General features: G+C 47.7%; 1 protein-coding gene across 1 annotated transcript; it reads left to right on the top strand.

The window, feature by feature from the left end:
• Positions 1–442: 442 nt before the first annotated feature.
• On the top strand, positions 443–15,785 carry ppm1da (protein phosphatase, Mg2+/Mn2+ dependent, 1Da). The gene is made up of 6 exons (XM_048557254.2): positions 443–968; positions 9,440–9,686; positions 9,956–10,080; positions 11,255–11,445; positions 11,773–12,012; positions 13,094–15,785. Exons 1-6 carry the CDS (start codon positions 587–589, stop codon positions 13,526–13,528), a joined length of 1,620 nt encoding a protein of 539 aa, XP_048413211.1. The 5' UTR covers positions 443–586; the 3' UTR covers positions 13,529–15,785.
• The last annotated feature ends 204 nt before the right edge of the window (positions 15,786–15,989 follow it).

Genomic DNA, 15,989 nt, shown 5'->3' with positions numbered 1-15,989 from the left:
TCAACAAGGACACATTTCTCATGGAATCAAACAAAAACGTTTGCAAATGCTGGGTCTAGTGGGGAGCACTATAAATAGGGTGTGGGGTGGTAAAGGGGGGGACAGGGGATGTAGGAGGAGGGACAGAAAGGGTGTTGGGGAGGTGCGTGTGTGATAGGGAAGTCCCTTGGCTGCGGGAAGCTCCGCTATTTGATCCCAGTCGCTCACTCCCATGGGACATCGAGGACGTCCGGCCCGTCCTACCGAACCCAGCCCCTCGCGCAGAACGCTATGGGCGGGGCCAGGAGGGAGAAGACCGACGCTGCCACGTGACGTGGGGCGGGACTAACACGAGCTGACGCCTTCACGGGGAAGGAGGCGTGTCCGCGCGATGACATAATAGGTAAAGGGGCGGGATGGTATCGCGCTGACGTAAAGTCGTCCATCTGCGCGATGACGCACAGAGGAGGAGGCGGGGCGGGGGTTTGCGCCTGGTCTGAGCATGCCCAAAGCTTCGGGACATAAACAATAACCGGGAGCCGGGCGGCGGCGGAGGCGGCAGTGACAGGCCCCGGGTCGGACGGTACCGCGGATACGGCAGGACAGGATGGAGGATCACAGTCTGTTCACGCTGCGGGTCAGTGTACATTCCGATCAGGGCGGCAGGAAGTACATGGAGGATGTGACCCAGGTGGTGATCGAGCCGGAGGCCGAGCCCGGAGAGGTGGATAGCGAGGAGGAGTCGGCAGCCGGCGGCGGGGAACATCGGCCCGGGCACCGGCCCAAGCCTCCTCGGCCCCGACCCGGGGTGGCTTTCTTCGCCGTCTTCGACGGTCACGGCGGCCGGGAAGCGGCGGTGTTTGCCCGCGACAATCTCTGGAAATGCATCAAGAAGCAGCGGGGCTTCCTGTCGGAGGATCCCGAGGAATTCCGGGGGGCGATCCGCAAAGGCTTCATCGCCTGTCACTACGCTATGTGGAAAAAGCTCCGTGAGTACCGGGTGCGCAGAAGGAGAAGCGAGGTTAAAAAAATAGACAACGGCGTCGGGGGCGCGAGCCGCAGACATTGTTACATTTTCGGAAAGTAACAATCGGCCTCGGGGCTTGTAACCGACTTCAACATTCGAGCCCAGCCTGACTTCTCCCCCCCCCCCCCCAACACAGCCGCTGGCCGAGAATCTCTCTTTCTTTCCCCCCCCCCTCCACTACAGCCGCCGGCCGAGAGAATCTCTCTTTCTCCCCCCGCCCCCAACCCGGGGAGACCACTAACCTGACGCCCCCCTCCACTACAGCCGCCGGCCGAGAACAACCCCCCCCCCCCCCCGAAACCGGGGAGACACTAACCTGACCACCACCACCGCCCCCCCCCCCGACATCTCCCTAATCCCTGCCCTTCACCCTCCCCCGCAAACAACCACCAGGTTTGTTTGCTGCTGCGGCCTTTTGGCTTCTCCCTCGCTTTCAGACCGCTTTTTGCTCAATTCAGCCTTTTGAGCCGGGTTTTGTCGCGGCCGATCAAACCTTTTACCCCCCCCCCCCGCCCGCTTTCTTTATGCCGCCTGATCCTCTGAATCTGAAAAGCAACACGGGATGTTCTCAGCCGATGGTTGCGGCTCCTGATGTTTGCTTCTTTCTTGGGGGCGAAAATATCTGGACGTTCACCTTGAAGCCGCTGGTAACTTGTCCAGCGTGTTATGAATTAGTTTCAGGGCCGTTTGTTGAGGGAATAATTGTCGTGATTTAAAAGAAATACATAAAATATTTGCTTGATCAGCTAAACACACCAGTAATGACCGAGGAGGGCTTGTTTGGACATCAGGTCCTGAAATATCTGTCTTTAAGATCTAACTCCCATCTTCCCTTCCCCATCCGCTGTCACTTTTTCTCCCGATGGTTTGTGGAGTCTTCCGCTCGGGATTTTGGATGTTGACGTTAACGACGTTCATTTCTGCTTGGCAGAGGGAGGCGGGAGTGCTGTTCCACTCTTTCAAAAGTGACGGTTGGCTTCCAAGGCGCCAAAGCGTCTTTGAGCGTTTCACCTTCTACCAACGTATTTGAATAGTTTTTGTGTGTGCGCGCGCGCCGGGGGTAGGGGGACATCGGGAAAGAGGTGTGATACATATCGAAGGACAACGACTCTCGGTGTCTCCCGGACACACCGGGTCGAGAGGACTGTCCCCGGCGAGTGTCTTGCTCTGGCCCCGGACGTGGGTACAGAGATGTCTACCTTGGCCCCCAGCCCAGTTTGCAAGGAGGGAGAGAGTGCGTTCCGACCCCAGTGGGATTTTTGTTTTGGAAAGGGGTGGGAAGGAAGACTGTCTTGTCCTAGTCTGGGAGTGGGAAGTGTGCTGGATCTAGCGGGGAAGAGCTGGCCCTAAGTTGAGTGCCGGGGCGGGGTGAGTAGAGCCCTCAAATCCCAGTGTCTCGGTGTGGCCGGGGCTGGGGTTGGGGGGAGAGCTGGCCCTAGTGATGGGGGAGCCCTCAAATGCCGCGGCATTTCGCTGTGAAATCTCCGGGGGGTCCAGTTTCAGTCCAGTCCAGTTTCTCTCTCCCTTTCCCCCCCCCCAACTCATCCGGCGATCTGATTGGCCGCTGTGGCAATCGGTTACATTCCTCTGGAACCTTGAGACTTCTGTAACAAAGTCCATCGTGGGCGGGGCCTTCCGACCAATCGCTGTCAACACCGCCGGGGGATGGGCGGGGCGTCGCCTCTGGTTGGCCAATGGGAATAGGGATGTTGTGCCTGTTGGAAGCGGTGGTGAACGGGAAAGGCAGGGGGTCTGTGGGGACCCTGGCATTGCGAGAGCCCGATCCTTAGCATTAGGAATGCCACGTACCTGGAATAGCTGTGATTGTACTGCTCAGAGCAGACGAGGCAGCAAGGTCAAATCAATGAATTGGGAACAGGGAACATGCCCAGCGTCTTCATCTTTTGGAATTACAAGCCCCTGCAGCTGCTTAAATAAAGGCAAAGTGCTGGAGAAACTCTGGAGGTTCGGCAATATGTGTGTTATCGTTTCAAGTCCACCAGTTCTGGAGAAGAGTCACTACATTCAAAACGTTAATTTCGCACTCTTTTGTTTTATATTTTGCTCAGTTATTTGTTTTACTATAATGACTTGTGATTTCTAGCATCCACAGTAATTTGCTTTTGCTTCTGTCTTAAACTTTATGGAGCACAATAAAGTTGTTACTTTTGTAATGGAAGCATAACAGCCAATTTGCACATAGCTCATGTCGTAGGTGTTCACTTTTTCATTAGGATTAAATATTGGCAAGCCTGCCTGGAAGTGGTTGTTTTCTGTCCTGTTCTCTCCTCCTAATGGTACCTGAAGGATCTTTTTCACACCCTCAGGGTGAACATAATTCAGGTTTAATGTTGGTATCCAACTGCACAGCCCTGGGACTGTGCTTTGTGTTCATGTTCCTGGTCTGGGATCACAACCCACAGTCCTCCAACCTGGAGGTGGGAATGGTTTGCACCAAGACACAGCTACTGCAAGACAATCAAAACCAGTGCAGATCTATCTGAGGTAGCAAGGTAGCTTACTATCAGGTGATCTCTGCACCAAGTAGGAACAGGTCCTGCTCTTGAATGGTAAATGCTTATTTACCGTTTGAGCAGCCAGTTATTTTGGCATTGGGTTTGCTTTCTTAAAATCAACCTCTCTAATGTGTAACCATACCTGGTGACTAGATTCTTCGTTGATGCTGGCCTGTTCATTCATTTTGTACTTGCCTCTTGTTCTAAGCCACACAAAAATTCCTTCCCACTTGACATTGCTGTTTACGTCTGTCTTTTACTGTTGCCCTGTTTTCACTTGAATGATATGGAGAACATTCTGTCACTGCCTTGTGAACATTTGGGAATTTGCTGCTGCAGACAGCAATACAGTTGGGGTAATTGAGTTTTTAAAGTTGGAGATGGGTTAGATTCTGGTTGGGCAAGGAATTGAAGGTTTTTGGAACTGCATGGGAATGTGGAGTTCAAAACTAAAACAAATCAGGTATGATCCTATCATTTGGTGGAGCAGGCTTAAAGGGCTGAATGGCCTACTTTTTCATTTGAATGTATGTAACCTGTACTGAGTGTAGCCCACTGAGCCAAGGTTTAGAGGAGAGCTGAGGATCTCGGGAGCCGATTATAGCAAGGTGTAGAGCTGGATGAACGCAGCAGGCCAAACAGTGTCAGAGGAGTAGGAAAGCTGATGTTTCGGGTCTGGACCCTTCAGAAATTTCTACACCTTATCATCTCATTCTCCAGCATCAGCAGTTACTACTATCTATGAATTGGGAGCTGATACGTTTTGTGGTTCTGTTTTTACTTCTGTAATTGTCTGCTACCTCTTCCTACTCCAAGCTGATCCAATGACTAGCCAGTGACAGCAACACATGAACCAACTGTAAAAAACAAACGATGTATATCAGCTCCCTCAGAAGTTGCCATGGAGAATTGCAAGTTAGACCGGTGTTTCCAGCTAGTGAGGTTGTTGAAAGCTCAGCCCTGTGCAGGAATGACACCCCACCCATTTGTTGAAATCCCGCTGTGGCTTGGTGCCTCCTCATCTCTTTGGTATCCAAACCTCTGATCTCCACATTCCTTCGATTCCAGTCTTTTGCATATCCCTGGTTCCCATTACTCCACTGCTGGCTGCTCGCTGTCTGACCTTTCTGTGCTGGGAATTTTCTCCTTAATCTCTCGGCACCTCCTTGAAAATGTTCTTGTTTCTCTCTCCACAGATCCTGCCAGACATGTCGTTGCTCTACAACTTTGTTTTTGTATCTGGCTAAGGTTTTTGATTTGATTCACTAATGTCATATGTACCCAGGTACAGTGAAAAGTTTTGTTTTGCATGCAGTACTGACAGATCATACCAGACAAAGTGCATGGGGGTAATAGAACAGAGCAAGGAATGCAATGTTACGGCTGCAGAGAAGGCACGCACAAAGCGAGATCAACATTAAACTTGCTTACAATTTAAGAGGCCCATTCAGAAGTCTGATAAGAGTGGGAGAAGAAACTGGTCTCAAATCTGTTGGCAAGTTTGTTTAAGCTTTTGTTTCTTGTGCTTGATGGAAGAGGTAGGAAGAGATTATAACTGGGATGTGAGAGGTCTTTGGCTGACTTACCGAGGCAGCAAAAAAGTGTAAATAGTCATTGGATGGAAGGTTGGCTTGCGTGGTGGACTGGGCAGTGTCCACAACACTCTAGTTTCTTACTGTCTTAGGTAGAGCAATTGCCATACCAAGCCATGATGCATCCAGATACAGTAGGATGCATTTAATGGTGCGCCTCTAAAAGTTGGTAAGAGTTTTTATGAACATGCAGAATTTTGTTGGCCTCCTGAGGAAGAAGAGGCATTGTTTTGCTTTCTCGACTGTTGCAGCAGGTTGAGTTTTAATTACTGTCCTGCTGTTGTGGCGGTGGTAAGGCAGAGATATTTAATAAGTTGAAATTTGTGCTTTGTCTTGTGTGTCAGTTCCTTTGGGTGACCTAACAGACTCCTCCCTCTCCATCTTATTTCTGCCAAGCTTGTGCCTGGGCAGGTCTGATTCTGTTGCGTTATGTAATCCTAAATATTACAACACAACCTTGTCAGCTTGGAAGGGTGCTGGAGTGATGCAAGTTGCGCCTGACTTTCGCACACCCTTCTGTGTTCTCAGACTCCCCTTCCATCTGCTTCAGCGCGGCTGTAGAGGTTGTGCACAGCAAGATCCCACAACCAACGGGTGTTGAACGCCAACTCAGTTTGTGTTTTTTTGTCTCTCTGGGGGTGTCAGGTGGCGCTGTTGGCGAGGGACAGGCATAAACTCAGATACAGCAGAACGATTTGTGCAGATCTTGTGCTCTTTGTGCCAACTTAAATTTGGAGTTGGGATAATGAGAGTTCATGTTTACCTGCAAAACAAAAAGTCTGCAAGTGAGAAGCATAACCACAAAACTATTGGATTGTTATGAAAATCCAGCTGGGTCACCTGGTTCTTCAGAGAAGGAACCCTGCTGCCCTTGCTCTGGTTGGGTCTGTGGGAAAGAACTTAACTTCTACAGCATCATTCACCATCCTTGATATCCCAAAGAGTTTTACAGTCAGTGAAGTAACTTTTGAAATGTGATCACTTCTGTAACCTGGGAAACGTAGAGGTGATTTTGCACACAGCAACCTCCCGAGAGACAGCAATATGATAGAAACCAGGTAAATCTGTCTTTGAATGTTGTTTTTGGAAGACTTGTTCTTCTAATGCCCCACCTTGCTCTTGCTCACAAAGTTTGAGAGAACCTTCTTGTCCACCTGAGAATTTGGCTCATTTGAAAACTGGTGTGTCTGATAGTGTTGCACAACGTTTGACATGTAAGAATTTAAGTGACTGTAGTGCATGCTTTGCTCACCTCACTGCAGAGAGAAATGCTGTCTCTTGCGGTCTGGTGTCCCTGTGTTGTTCTTGCACACTCTGTTCACCTGCCCAGGAGCCACTGATTGCTCTTTGCCTGTACTGGTCGTGATTGCGCAGAAACAGATTGCACAAACCAAAGCCCATTCAGCATGCACCCACTGTGCCAAGACATCCTAATGTAGTGAACAAAGCAATGCTGTAAACATGAGTCTCAATGAGTTCCAATAGCCTCTCCCTTTTATTTTAAAAGGTGCTACAACTCCTTCTGCCATTCTTTTCCAATTTTAATCTGTAATCCAAAATAAGGAATAATGAAAATATGGTCTTTTCCCCCTGGCAAAGGTGGTGCCAGCTGCTGCCTTGAGGCCTTGCAGTCTTAGGGGTGTAGGGACAGTGCTGTGAGTGAGTTCCAAGTTTTAGACCCGGCAACGTGCTTCCAAGTCAGGATGGTGAGTGGCTTGTTGGAAAACGTGCAGACTGTGGTGTCACCATGTATCTGCTGTCTTTGTCCTTCGAGATGGTAGATGCTTCTCTCAGGGTGGGGCAATCCAAAACCAGAGGGCGTAGATGAGAGGAGAAAGATTTAAAAGTTTGACCTAAGGGGCAACTTATTCATGCAGTGGGCGGTGCGTGTATGGAATGAGTTGCCTGAGGAAGTGGCGGAGAGACTGGTACATTTACAACAATTAAAAGGCATCTGGATGAGTAGATGAGTGGGAAGGGTTTAAAGGGATATGGGCCAAGTGCCAGCAAATGTGACTAGATTTTTATAGGGCGTCTGGTTGGCATGCATGTGTTGGAATAAAGAGTCTGTTTCGGTGCTGTATATCTCTGACTCTAGTGGACGGTGCACACTGCAACTGAACATCACAGGTGGAGGGGGTGAATGTTGGAAGATCATTGAATCCCTACAGGACAGGAAGAGGCTATTTGATCATTGAGTCTGCACTGACATCCCACCCTCTCCCTGTAACCCCACACTTAATGTGGCTAATCCACCTAGCCTGCACGCCCCTGGAAGTTAAAAGTTTCAGTTATACAGTGGGTGCTAGTGGTATGTTTGTGCATATATGTGCTGCCTTGTGTACCACTGTGTTAAGGTCCTGTTTGTACTAGTATGGATTTGAGCATCAGCCTGCTGCGAAGGTTGTGGTTCTTAACTGGGACAAATTGCCATGGTCAGTCCACTTAACCTGCACATCTTCAGACAGTGGGAGGAAACTGGAGCACCCAGAGGAAATTCCTGCTGATACGGGGAGAATTGCAACTCCACTCAGGCAGTGAATCGAACCCGGGTCCCAGGCGCTGTGAAGCAGCGATGCTAACCACTGAGCCCCACATTGGTGAATGGCGTGCGTGATGCTAATCAAATGGGCTGCTTTGGCCTGGATACTGTTAGGCTGCTTGAGTGTCCTTGGAGCTCTACTCATCCATCATACTTTCTCATTTGCATCTTGGGGATGGTGGACAGAATTTGGAAGGTCAAAGCTTCTGTTTTCTTAAGGCTACGGCATTGAAGTTGATCCAAGCCAAGATAGCTGGTCAATGGTAGCTCCCAGGATTTTGACAGTGGAGAATTCAGTGATGGTAATACAATTGAATGTCATGATGTTTATATTCTTTGAGTATGCTTCTTGCCTGGCACTTATGTGGAGTGAATATTACTTGCCACTGATTAGCCCAGATCTGACTGCATCTGGATACTGTCATAGCCATGGGTCAGAACTCCAAACACTATGGGTATTTTTAACTCGTGGTTCAAAATGTTCTTAACTGTGCTGCTACAGCCAAAAATAGCTGGAGATATAAATGAAGTGACTTATTCCACAGGTTTCTCTGCAGGCACAGGTGAAGATGTGAAGGGACCCTCAAACAGCTGCTCTTTCAAGAAGGAAGAAACAAGTCAAAACACACTGGACTGTGATACTTTGTCACTGCAAAGATAACAAGGGGCTGATGACTCCTGAATAATAGTGAGCCACCCCCTGCAGATCATGTCCTAAACTTGTATATTCTTTTAAAAGAAAAAGAGGCCCACAAAGGGTAGAGGTTAAAAGGCTAGTTTCAATTATACAGTGGGTGCTAGTGGTATGTTTGTTCATATGTGCTGCCTTGTGTACCACTGTGTTTAGGTCCTGTTTGTACTAGTACGGATTTGAACATCAGCCTGCTGCAAAGGTTGTGGTTGGAAAAACTATCCCCTGGCACACCTATTTTGCTGGTAAAGGGAGTCTCTCACTCTGACTGCGAGAAATCAGGTAGCTAGCGAATCAGGCGAAAGAAAACGGGACAACACCCCGCATGCACTTCGCTCGCCCTTCAGTCACAGTCAAATGGAATTAGCAACAGAATATCAACCATCCTTTAAAACTGAGAGCCTTGAAGTTCTGTTCAGTTACCAACGTCACCACTACCGATAACCTCCACTGCAACATTCACCCATCCAATCTTTGTGACCAGTTTGAAACTGTACTGCATACCTTTCCCTTAACTCTTTCATCTTTCTCAACTCCTATTATTTCTATAATTATTGCTAATCACTGTTAACTTAATATTGATTGAATTTGCTAATTGGCACCTTCCCAAAAAGGTTTATTTTGGTTTGTATTTTCTGATGGAGGAAACTGGAGGGTTTGTACTTGACTGTATATTAATGGTGAGGACAGGGACGGGTTGTGGGCAAAGATGTTCCTGGTGTGCTAGCGCTCAAATACAAGAACACTTCGGATTTCTGTAACGCCTACGTCAACCTTGAGGCTTTGTGAATGTTTTATATCCTATGGAGTACTTTAAGTGTTGAGATGCAGGAAACCTGTCAGCCAGGTGTGCACAATCAATAATGTAATAATGGTCAGATAATCTCTGAGATAGTAATAGTCCTGGGATTTAGTAGCTGATGTATTATCCGGGAATGCAAACGGAGCTTTCGATTTTAAGAGCTCCTCTTAAAGAGACGCTTCTAACAGTGTGGTGCTCCCTTGGCGCTGAGCAAGACTGACATTATGTACTGGTTCCTTTCCTTGCCCCCTCACCACTGTCTGCCTCTTTCTTTTCCTGACCCCCAACAGCTGAGTGGCCAAAGACGATGACCGGGCTCCCCAGCACATCTGGCACCACAGCAAGTGTTGTCATCATCTGCCGAAACAAGATGTACGTTGCCCATGTGGGAGATTCTGGCGTAGTCCTGGGTGCTCACGATGGCTCAAGCGAGGCCCGGGGGGAGAGGGAAAGGGTGGTCCAGGCTCTGGAGGTGACGCAGGACCACAAGCCTGAGCTTCCCAAAGAGAAGGAGAGAATTGAAGGGCTTGGAGGCAGGTAAGTGTTACAAGGCAGGGGAGAATTGGGGTGCCTGTCTGTGTGTCCCCCTCCCTCTTACCCCCTGTCGGTCTGTTGGCTTGGGTTGGGGGGCAGAGGGTGAGGGAGTAACCTGGGACTAGGGAAATTTGTGGAATGTAGTTACCGGTCCTGGCCCATGGACCACCATGGACAGGATCTCCCCAGTGGTCTGGCCAGTATTTATCCCTCAATCAACGTGTAATTCAGTCTATTTCTGGCATTTTTTTCTCCTCCCCCGTCCCACCCAGTGTCATCAACAAGTCCGGAGTGAACCGTGTGGTGTGGAAGAGACCGCGCCTGACCCACAATGGACCTGTGCGCCGGAGTACGGTGATTGATCAGATCCCTTTCCTGGCTGTGGCCAGAGCACTGGGTGAGTTGCAAGGGAAGGGGTGAGCTGGTGGATCGTTATGTAATGAGATTTGGTGGATTGATTGACAAAAGCATGAGGGTGGAGTATCCAGTTCTCAAGACTAGTGAAGGAGGCAGTGAGATCACAGTTATTCCAGTGCACTGGCTTTGGGTAAAGCTGGTCTGGTCTCATCGCTTTGCTCTCTTTTTTTTTTATGTTCCTTGTTCCTCCTTCCCCCTGCTCTTTGTCTGATCCCACCTTCTATCACAAGTCTGGGGACTTTGCTGACGACAAGATCGGGTCTCACTGCGAGGTCCTCCACAGTTGAATAGCCACGTTGCTGCAGACATTGCCCAGAGGGGGCTGTGATGCCTCCCCATGGTTGGACAGCTGCCTGTCTGGGCTGGGACTTCAGTGTCCTCTCAGTTTTCTTAACTGAAGCAGGAATTACGTTATCAAGGGGGAATTGATGGAATTAAGCTAGGTTTCCCCATACCTCATCCTTTAAAGGAAAAGGTATTTGGCAGGGATGGATTTGTAATCGGACCTGAGGCTTTCCTTATAGTCTGCGTGGGACGATTCAAGGAGGGAGAGAGCGTGAGCTGTGAGCCTTATCTGAGGAACATGCTGAGACTTGTCCCTGTCCCGTGCACAATGCTGTCTTGTTAGTGTGTGGGTGCTGCTACCATCTGGTGGAGACTCAGTGCCTTGCACCAGCCAGCTCTTGATTTGTCGGTTCCATTGCCCTCAAGTGGAGGCATCAGGAACAACTTGGGTTTGCTTGATCAGTTAGCAAATGAGCTGTTCTAACTGTGTGCGTGTGCGTCTGTCTGTGCATGCTCATGTGGAAGTGTTGTGTTTGGGTGGGGGAAATGGGTTGGAGTTTGCAACGAGATGAGAAACAAATTGAGGTGTGGAGAGAAGTCTGTTAAATATTTCGGGTCGAGTGACTGTTCCTCCTAAGTGGGAGAGACCAAGGTGTGGCTAGAATGGCTCCTTGGATGGCCACTTGTGGTGAATGAGTGGAATTTGAAACAGGGCCTTCTGATCTTCTAAGATGCAACTTGCCTGCTGTGCTTATCCAGCTCTGCACCTTGTTATCTCAGATTTTCCAGCATCTGCAGTTCCCATTACGTTCTGATCTCCTGTTGGCAGGACAACAATCAGTGACTCCCCCTATTCTTCTTTTTCATAGGCGATCTGTGGAGTTACGATTTTTACAGTGGTGAGTTTGTGGTCTCACCAGAACCAGACACCAGTGTTCACACGATTAACTGCCATGACCACAAGTACATCATCCTTGGCAGTGATGGGCTGTGGAATATGATCCCAGCCCAGGACGCTGTCACCATCTGCCATGACAACGAAGACAGGAAGCGATTGTTGGTGAGAATCTGGAGTCTTAGCCTTGTCTCCCTCCTCTCCATCTTCACAGGACCTGGTTATAAAATTGAAAGGCAGCGGAATTACATTAAACTTGCATAGAATCTTGGCTTGAGACCACACTTGAGTGCTCTCTTAGGTTAACCATGTTCAGCGGAGTGTGCACATCTGGGTGAAAGTAGGAGGTGGGAATGGAACCTCACTGAGATCATGGCTTAACTCCAGTCACCTTATGTATAGTGGGGAAGGGAGCATTAACTCAGTCATCTCCTTCAGGACTTGTGATATGAAAATTTAATTTTATTTTTGTTCCTTTTCCAATTCTTCCAGGAGGAGCCAGGACCTACGGGTGCTAAACTCCTGGTCACCCGTGCCCTGGGCCGGTGGAGGCAACGGATGCTGCGAGCTGACAACACCAGTGCTGTGGTGATATGCATTGACCCACCCTCCCAAGGATATGACCGACTCTGCGCTGAAGAGCTGCGGCTCAAGCTGACCAATGGCTCAATCCACCAGATGGAGGAATCTGGTCTTGCCCTCCCATCTCCCTGCACTGCACCACCACTAAAGGTACATGAGATTGGGGGAGCGTTACGTGGGCAGCTGAGATCTTTTGCCTGTCCCTTTCGTGTGTCAAGATGTGTTGGGGTGAAATTACAAAACTTAGAGGAGTGTTCCCCAATCACCCCGCAAGGCTTAGGTGCCCCCACCCGCCATTTCAGTAACTTCTTCCACCCTCTGAGTTCAGACCTCAATGAGCTGGACAAGTTGTGACAGAAGTTTGGCAGTGAGGCCCTAATGGTTATAGAGCCACTAGAGTGTTAGCTGGCATTTAGCTGACGATCAGGAGTATTGGCAGCAGGGGGGTGGAGCAAGACCCGTAATCTCCCTTACAAACAGGTATAGTTGATGAGTTTTAATGACTGTAAGAGGAGAATGAAGGGTTCCTTGCATAAAGCAAAGCAGTACCTGTTTGCTGGTTTTATGCATGAATTTGGTAGTAGTGAAAGCTGGAGTGTATGAAAAAATGTTTTGCCACTTTCAGTAAAAGCTGAAGGAGACTGTGTCTATATTTAACAACTTATTTTGAGAAATTGTGTGAAATGCCATTTATTGAATTCAAAAGTCATTGATGGTTCAGTTGGCGCCATGCTTAGTTTGGAGTCCAAAGTGGGTTCAAGTCTCTGCTGTGGAGACTTGAGCTTGATGCTGTGATCTGACATCCCAAGCTTAGCGCTGATGGAGCATCGTGTGGGTGGATGGTCAGTGCTGACAGAGTGCAATGCTGTTGGAAGTGCCACTTGAGAGGTTGTCCAAAGGCCTAAGCTGTGCTATCACGTACATGTAAAAGCTTGCATAGTTACTAAGGGAAAGGGAATGAGAACTGCTCGCCAATGTCTGGCAAGTATTTATGCGTTGATCAACATTTTTGAAAAACATTTATCTGGTCATTACTTATATTGCTGTTTGTGGGATTGTGCAATATGTAAATTAGCTGTTATGTTTCCTACATTACACTAGTGACTACACTTATAAAGTGATTTACAGGCAATTAATTGCTTAGGAACATTCAGATGTGGTGGAAGGTGCAATAGGAATGAAGATCCTTTGGTTAATCATTGTCTCCCCTCTTGTTTCCTGTCTCCTGCAGGCACCAGATGATATTTCTCCACATTGGTTCTGTTCTGGTTTTGTTCCTGTGCTGACAAGAAGAGATACGAAGTGCAGGAGGAGCTCACCACCACCTGCTGTTGTCACTACGTTGATGGAGCCGAGAGATGGGGCTGCAGAGAACAGAGTAGGGGAGGGGCGCAGGGTGACCTGGGCCAGTGCTGGCTTCAAGAGGACACTGGAAGAATTGAATGGGACGACACCGGTCTCTGTGTCCAAGAGATTAAAACCTCGACACAGGCGCAACAGTGGGGGAGGGGCAACAGGCTCATCAAAGCCAATGACTGGGAACCCAGTGCTTTCCTCCAGGCGCAGAAATCCAGAGAAACCAGCAATGAGGAGGAGCTTGAGGGGCCAACGAAGACTGAGGAACCCATTGTTGCAGCAGCACAGGAAGACTATCTGTGTGTGCTGATATGGAGCATATCAGGGCCCTTGTGGCTTCAGGAGGGGTGTACAAGATGGTGGTCTTTATGGGCCCTTAATGCCAATTAATCATTCTAATCTGTAAAGAGAGAAAAGAACCCCATTTGACCCTTGATTCTGTTAATGTCTGTACATTTTTACTTTGGTTTGTTAACAGCAATATTCCTGCACCATTTCAGCAGTTTTACTATATATTTTATTCCCCCGCACTATGCACAGATCTGCAGGAATGTACTGTGATCTTATAGCTCTCACCAGCCTTTCAGCTGCTCTTGCTCTCTGTCTGAGATCTCTTGGGAAGTAAAGAAAAATAATGTTTTGATTAATTGAATGATGAAGTAATTCTCCCCACCCCTTCTGTTCTGATAATGCTTGATCAGGAATGACTTCTTCCCTCAGTCCATTGCTTTCATGGCTGTGGTTTGCTGCCCTGGCACAAATTGGAGATGGTTTCTGCTGGTTGGTTATTCCAACAATTCGTCCCAGTTTGATTGCTGATGTCAAATTCCCACACCTCTTGCTGTTGGGTTGAAATCTGCCAATGACTGAAGCAAGCCAAACTTGGCCCCCATGAATACCGTGTCAAGTTGCCGTGGTTTCCATTGAACATCAGTTTCTTGTTTGCAGTGTGGTTAATCAGTGGTTCTGGACTGGTGGTTGGGATATGGGAGCGGTACCTGCTTGGCTAATTGAAATGGGGTTGGGAATGAATGCAGAGCTCTCAATTGCATGTTATTGCTGTTACCTGCAATCCATGATGTCTATTAGCTGCAATTAACTAGCTCTGCTCATTTAAAACACCATAGGAGTGCTGTGTCTGGCACTTTGTAGCTCACACAGGGATCAGGATGAAAGACAAGCAGATTGATTGATTTGCCAGTGTTTGAATCCATCTCCCTGTCCTTGCTGGATATTTCCTCTATGGTTAGGTTCTGGCAATTGCTCCATAGCTCCATCATGTCAGCAAAGTGTGCCAGGTTACTTGGGCTTGAGTGGAGTGGTCTGATCTCGCCATTCGTGTGAAGTTTGAGCTGAATTAGCAGAGGGGCACTGGAGGCTGAAAGGTGATTAACACTTAGACTAAGAGCTCTTGGTGAGCTAGATGTGTTGATGCTTACCGGTACTGTACTTACCAGATCAGTCAGAAAATCAAGGAGTGGGAAATTAGCCCATGCTGTACCAATGTAAGAACCCCAACAACTCCTGCTTTTTAAAAGTCTACACCAATCTGTTTTAACTGGTTTTTTTGCCTTGGTGGATAATTTTAACTAATTTAATATTTTGATTAGGGATTTCTCCAGTGAACAAATGCTCGAGCTGCAAAAATAATAGTTTTAGATGAATTCCTTTTGACATTTGGAAACACTTTCACCATGTGCAAAAGATAAAGTTTAAACACCACATATTCCTTTGAGTGACCATTACTTTGTTTCACCAGTTCAGTGTGCTTAACTATATTTCAGTGATCAAAGTTATTGTCCTTCTGACAATGAGGTCACAACTTACAGTTGTTTCCAGGCTTGCAGTGGGTGCTTTTTTAAAATTTGACAGCCTTCAGATTTTGCCCAGGAAGCTCAATGTGTTCCCTCTTGACTTTGAAGGGCTGTACCATTAACCGTATGACTGAATCCCCAGGGCATCACACTCTGGATAAATAAAATGTGGACTAGCTTCTAGACTCCCTTGGTTTTGAACTAAGTGATCACCATGTAGTTTCTAGTTCTTTTTTATTTTTTAAAGATGGCTGAGAGCAGAGAAGTGCTTAAAATGAATGATTTTTGGTTTTAGGTGGGCAAGGGAGGAGGGGATCTTGGGAATTAGTGGGACTTACCTGTCTGTGAACATTATCAGCTCTGCTGAGTTAGAAAGTCTCTTCTCTGCTGAGGTGAGACGGAAAGGGAAGAGGGTCAGAGCAGCAAGCTGTCCATATCTGACTGATCCACCTGGCTGGCAGAATGGCCACCTCCTGTTCCTAATCCAGACCTTTTATTTCTACAGTTGTGGGAGAAGAGGATGAGAAAGGAAATAATTGTGTTGTGCATCGCAAATCTTGTCACTCAACCTGTTCTCCATTGTTATTGAGGGTGTGTTCTCCTTAATCCCTCGTATTGATGGTGCTGCTACATTTACACATGGGAGTTTACTAATTTTGTATTAATATATATGTGTGTATAATATATATATATATATATTTGAAAACTGTTTCCAAGTATTAGCCTATTGTTACTGTGTTTTGCTAAATAAAATAATTGCGCTCTTACTGGAACCTGCATCACTCTTAATCCTAATGGGATCATGTTTCAACACTTCGTCACTGCCTAAGTGTGGTGCCAGATAATGGTGAATCAATATTCGGTTGCTTTGGGTTTTATTATGATTAGTGAACAGTGGAGGCTTTTCTCAAATTGACATGCAACTTTAGTTTGAGGCTGTTGGTGTACTTACTTTCT

The sequence above is a fragment of the Stegostoma tigrinum genome, chromosome 27 (genome assembly GCF_030684315.1).
Source record: "Stegostoma tigrinum isolate sSteTig4 chromosome 27, sSteTig4.hap1, whole genome shotgun sequence".
Classification (NCBI taxonomy): domain Eukaryota; kingdom Metazoa; phylum Chordata; class Chondrichthyes; order Orectolobiformes; family Stegostomatidae; genus Stegostoma; species Stegostoma tigrinum.
Note: the sequence above shows the minus strand (reverse complement) of the source record. Positions and strands in the feature narration are given on the sequence as shown.

Coding starts and splice junctions, on each gene's coding strand:
- ppm1da (XM_048557254.2), top strand. CDS start 587: ATGGAGGATCACAGTCTGTTCACGCTGCGGGTCAGTGTACATTCCGAT. Junction 11,446..11,772: donor AAGACAGGAAGCGATTGTTG/GTGAGAATCTGG, acceptor CAATTCTTCCAG/GAGGAGCCAGGACCTACGGG. Junction 12,013..13,093: donor GCACTGCACCACCACTAAAG/GTACATGAGATT, acceptor TGTCTCCTGCAG/GCACCAGATGATATTTCTCC.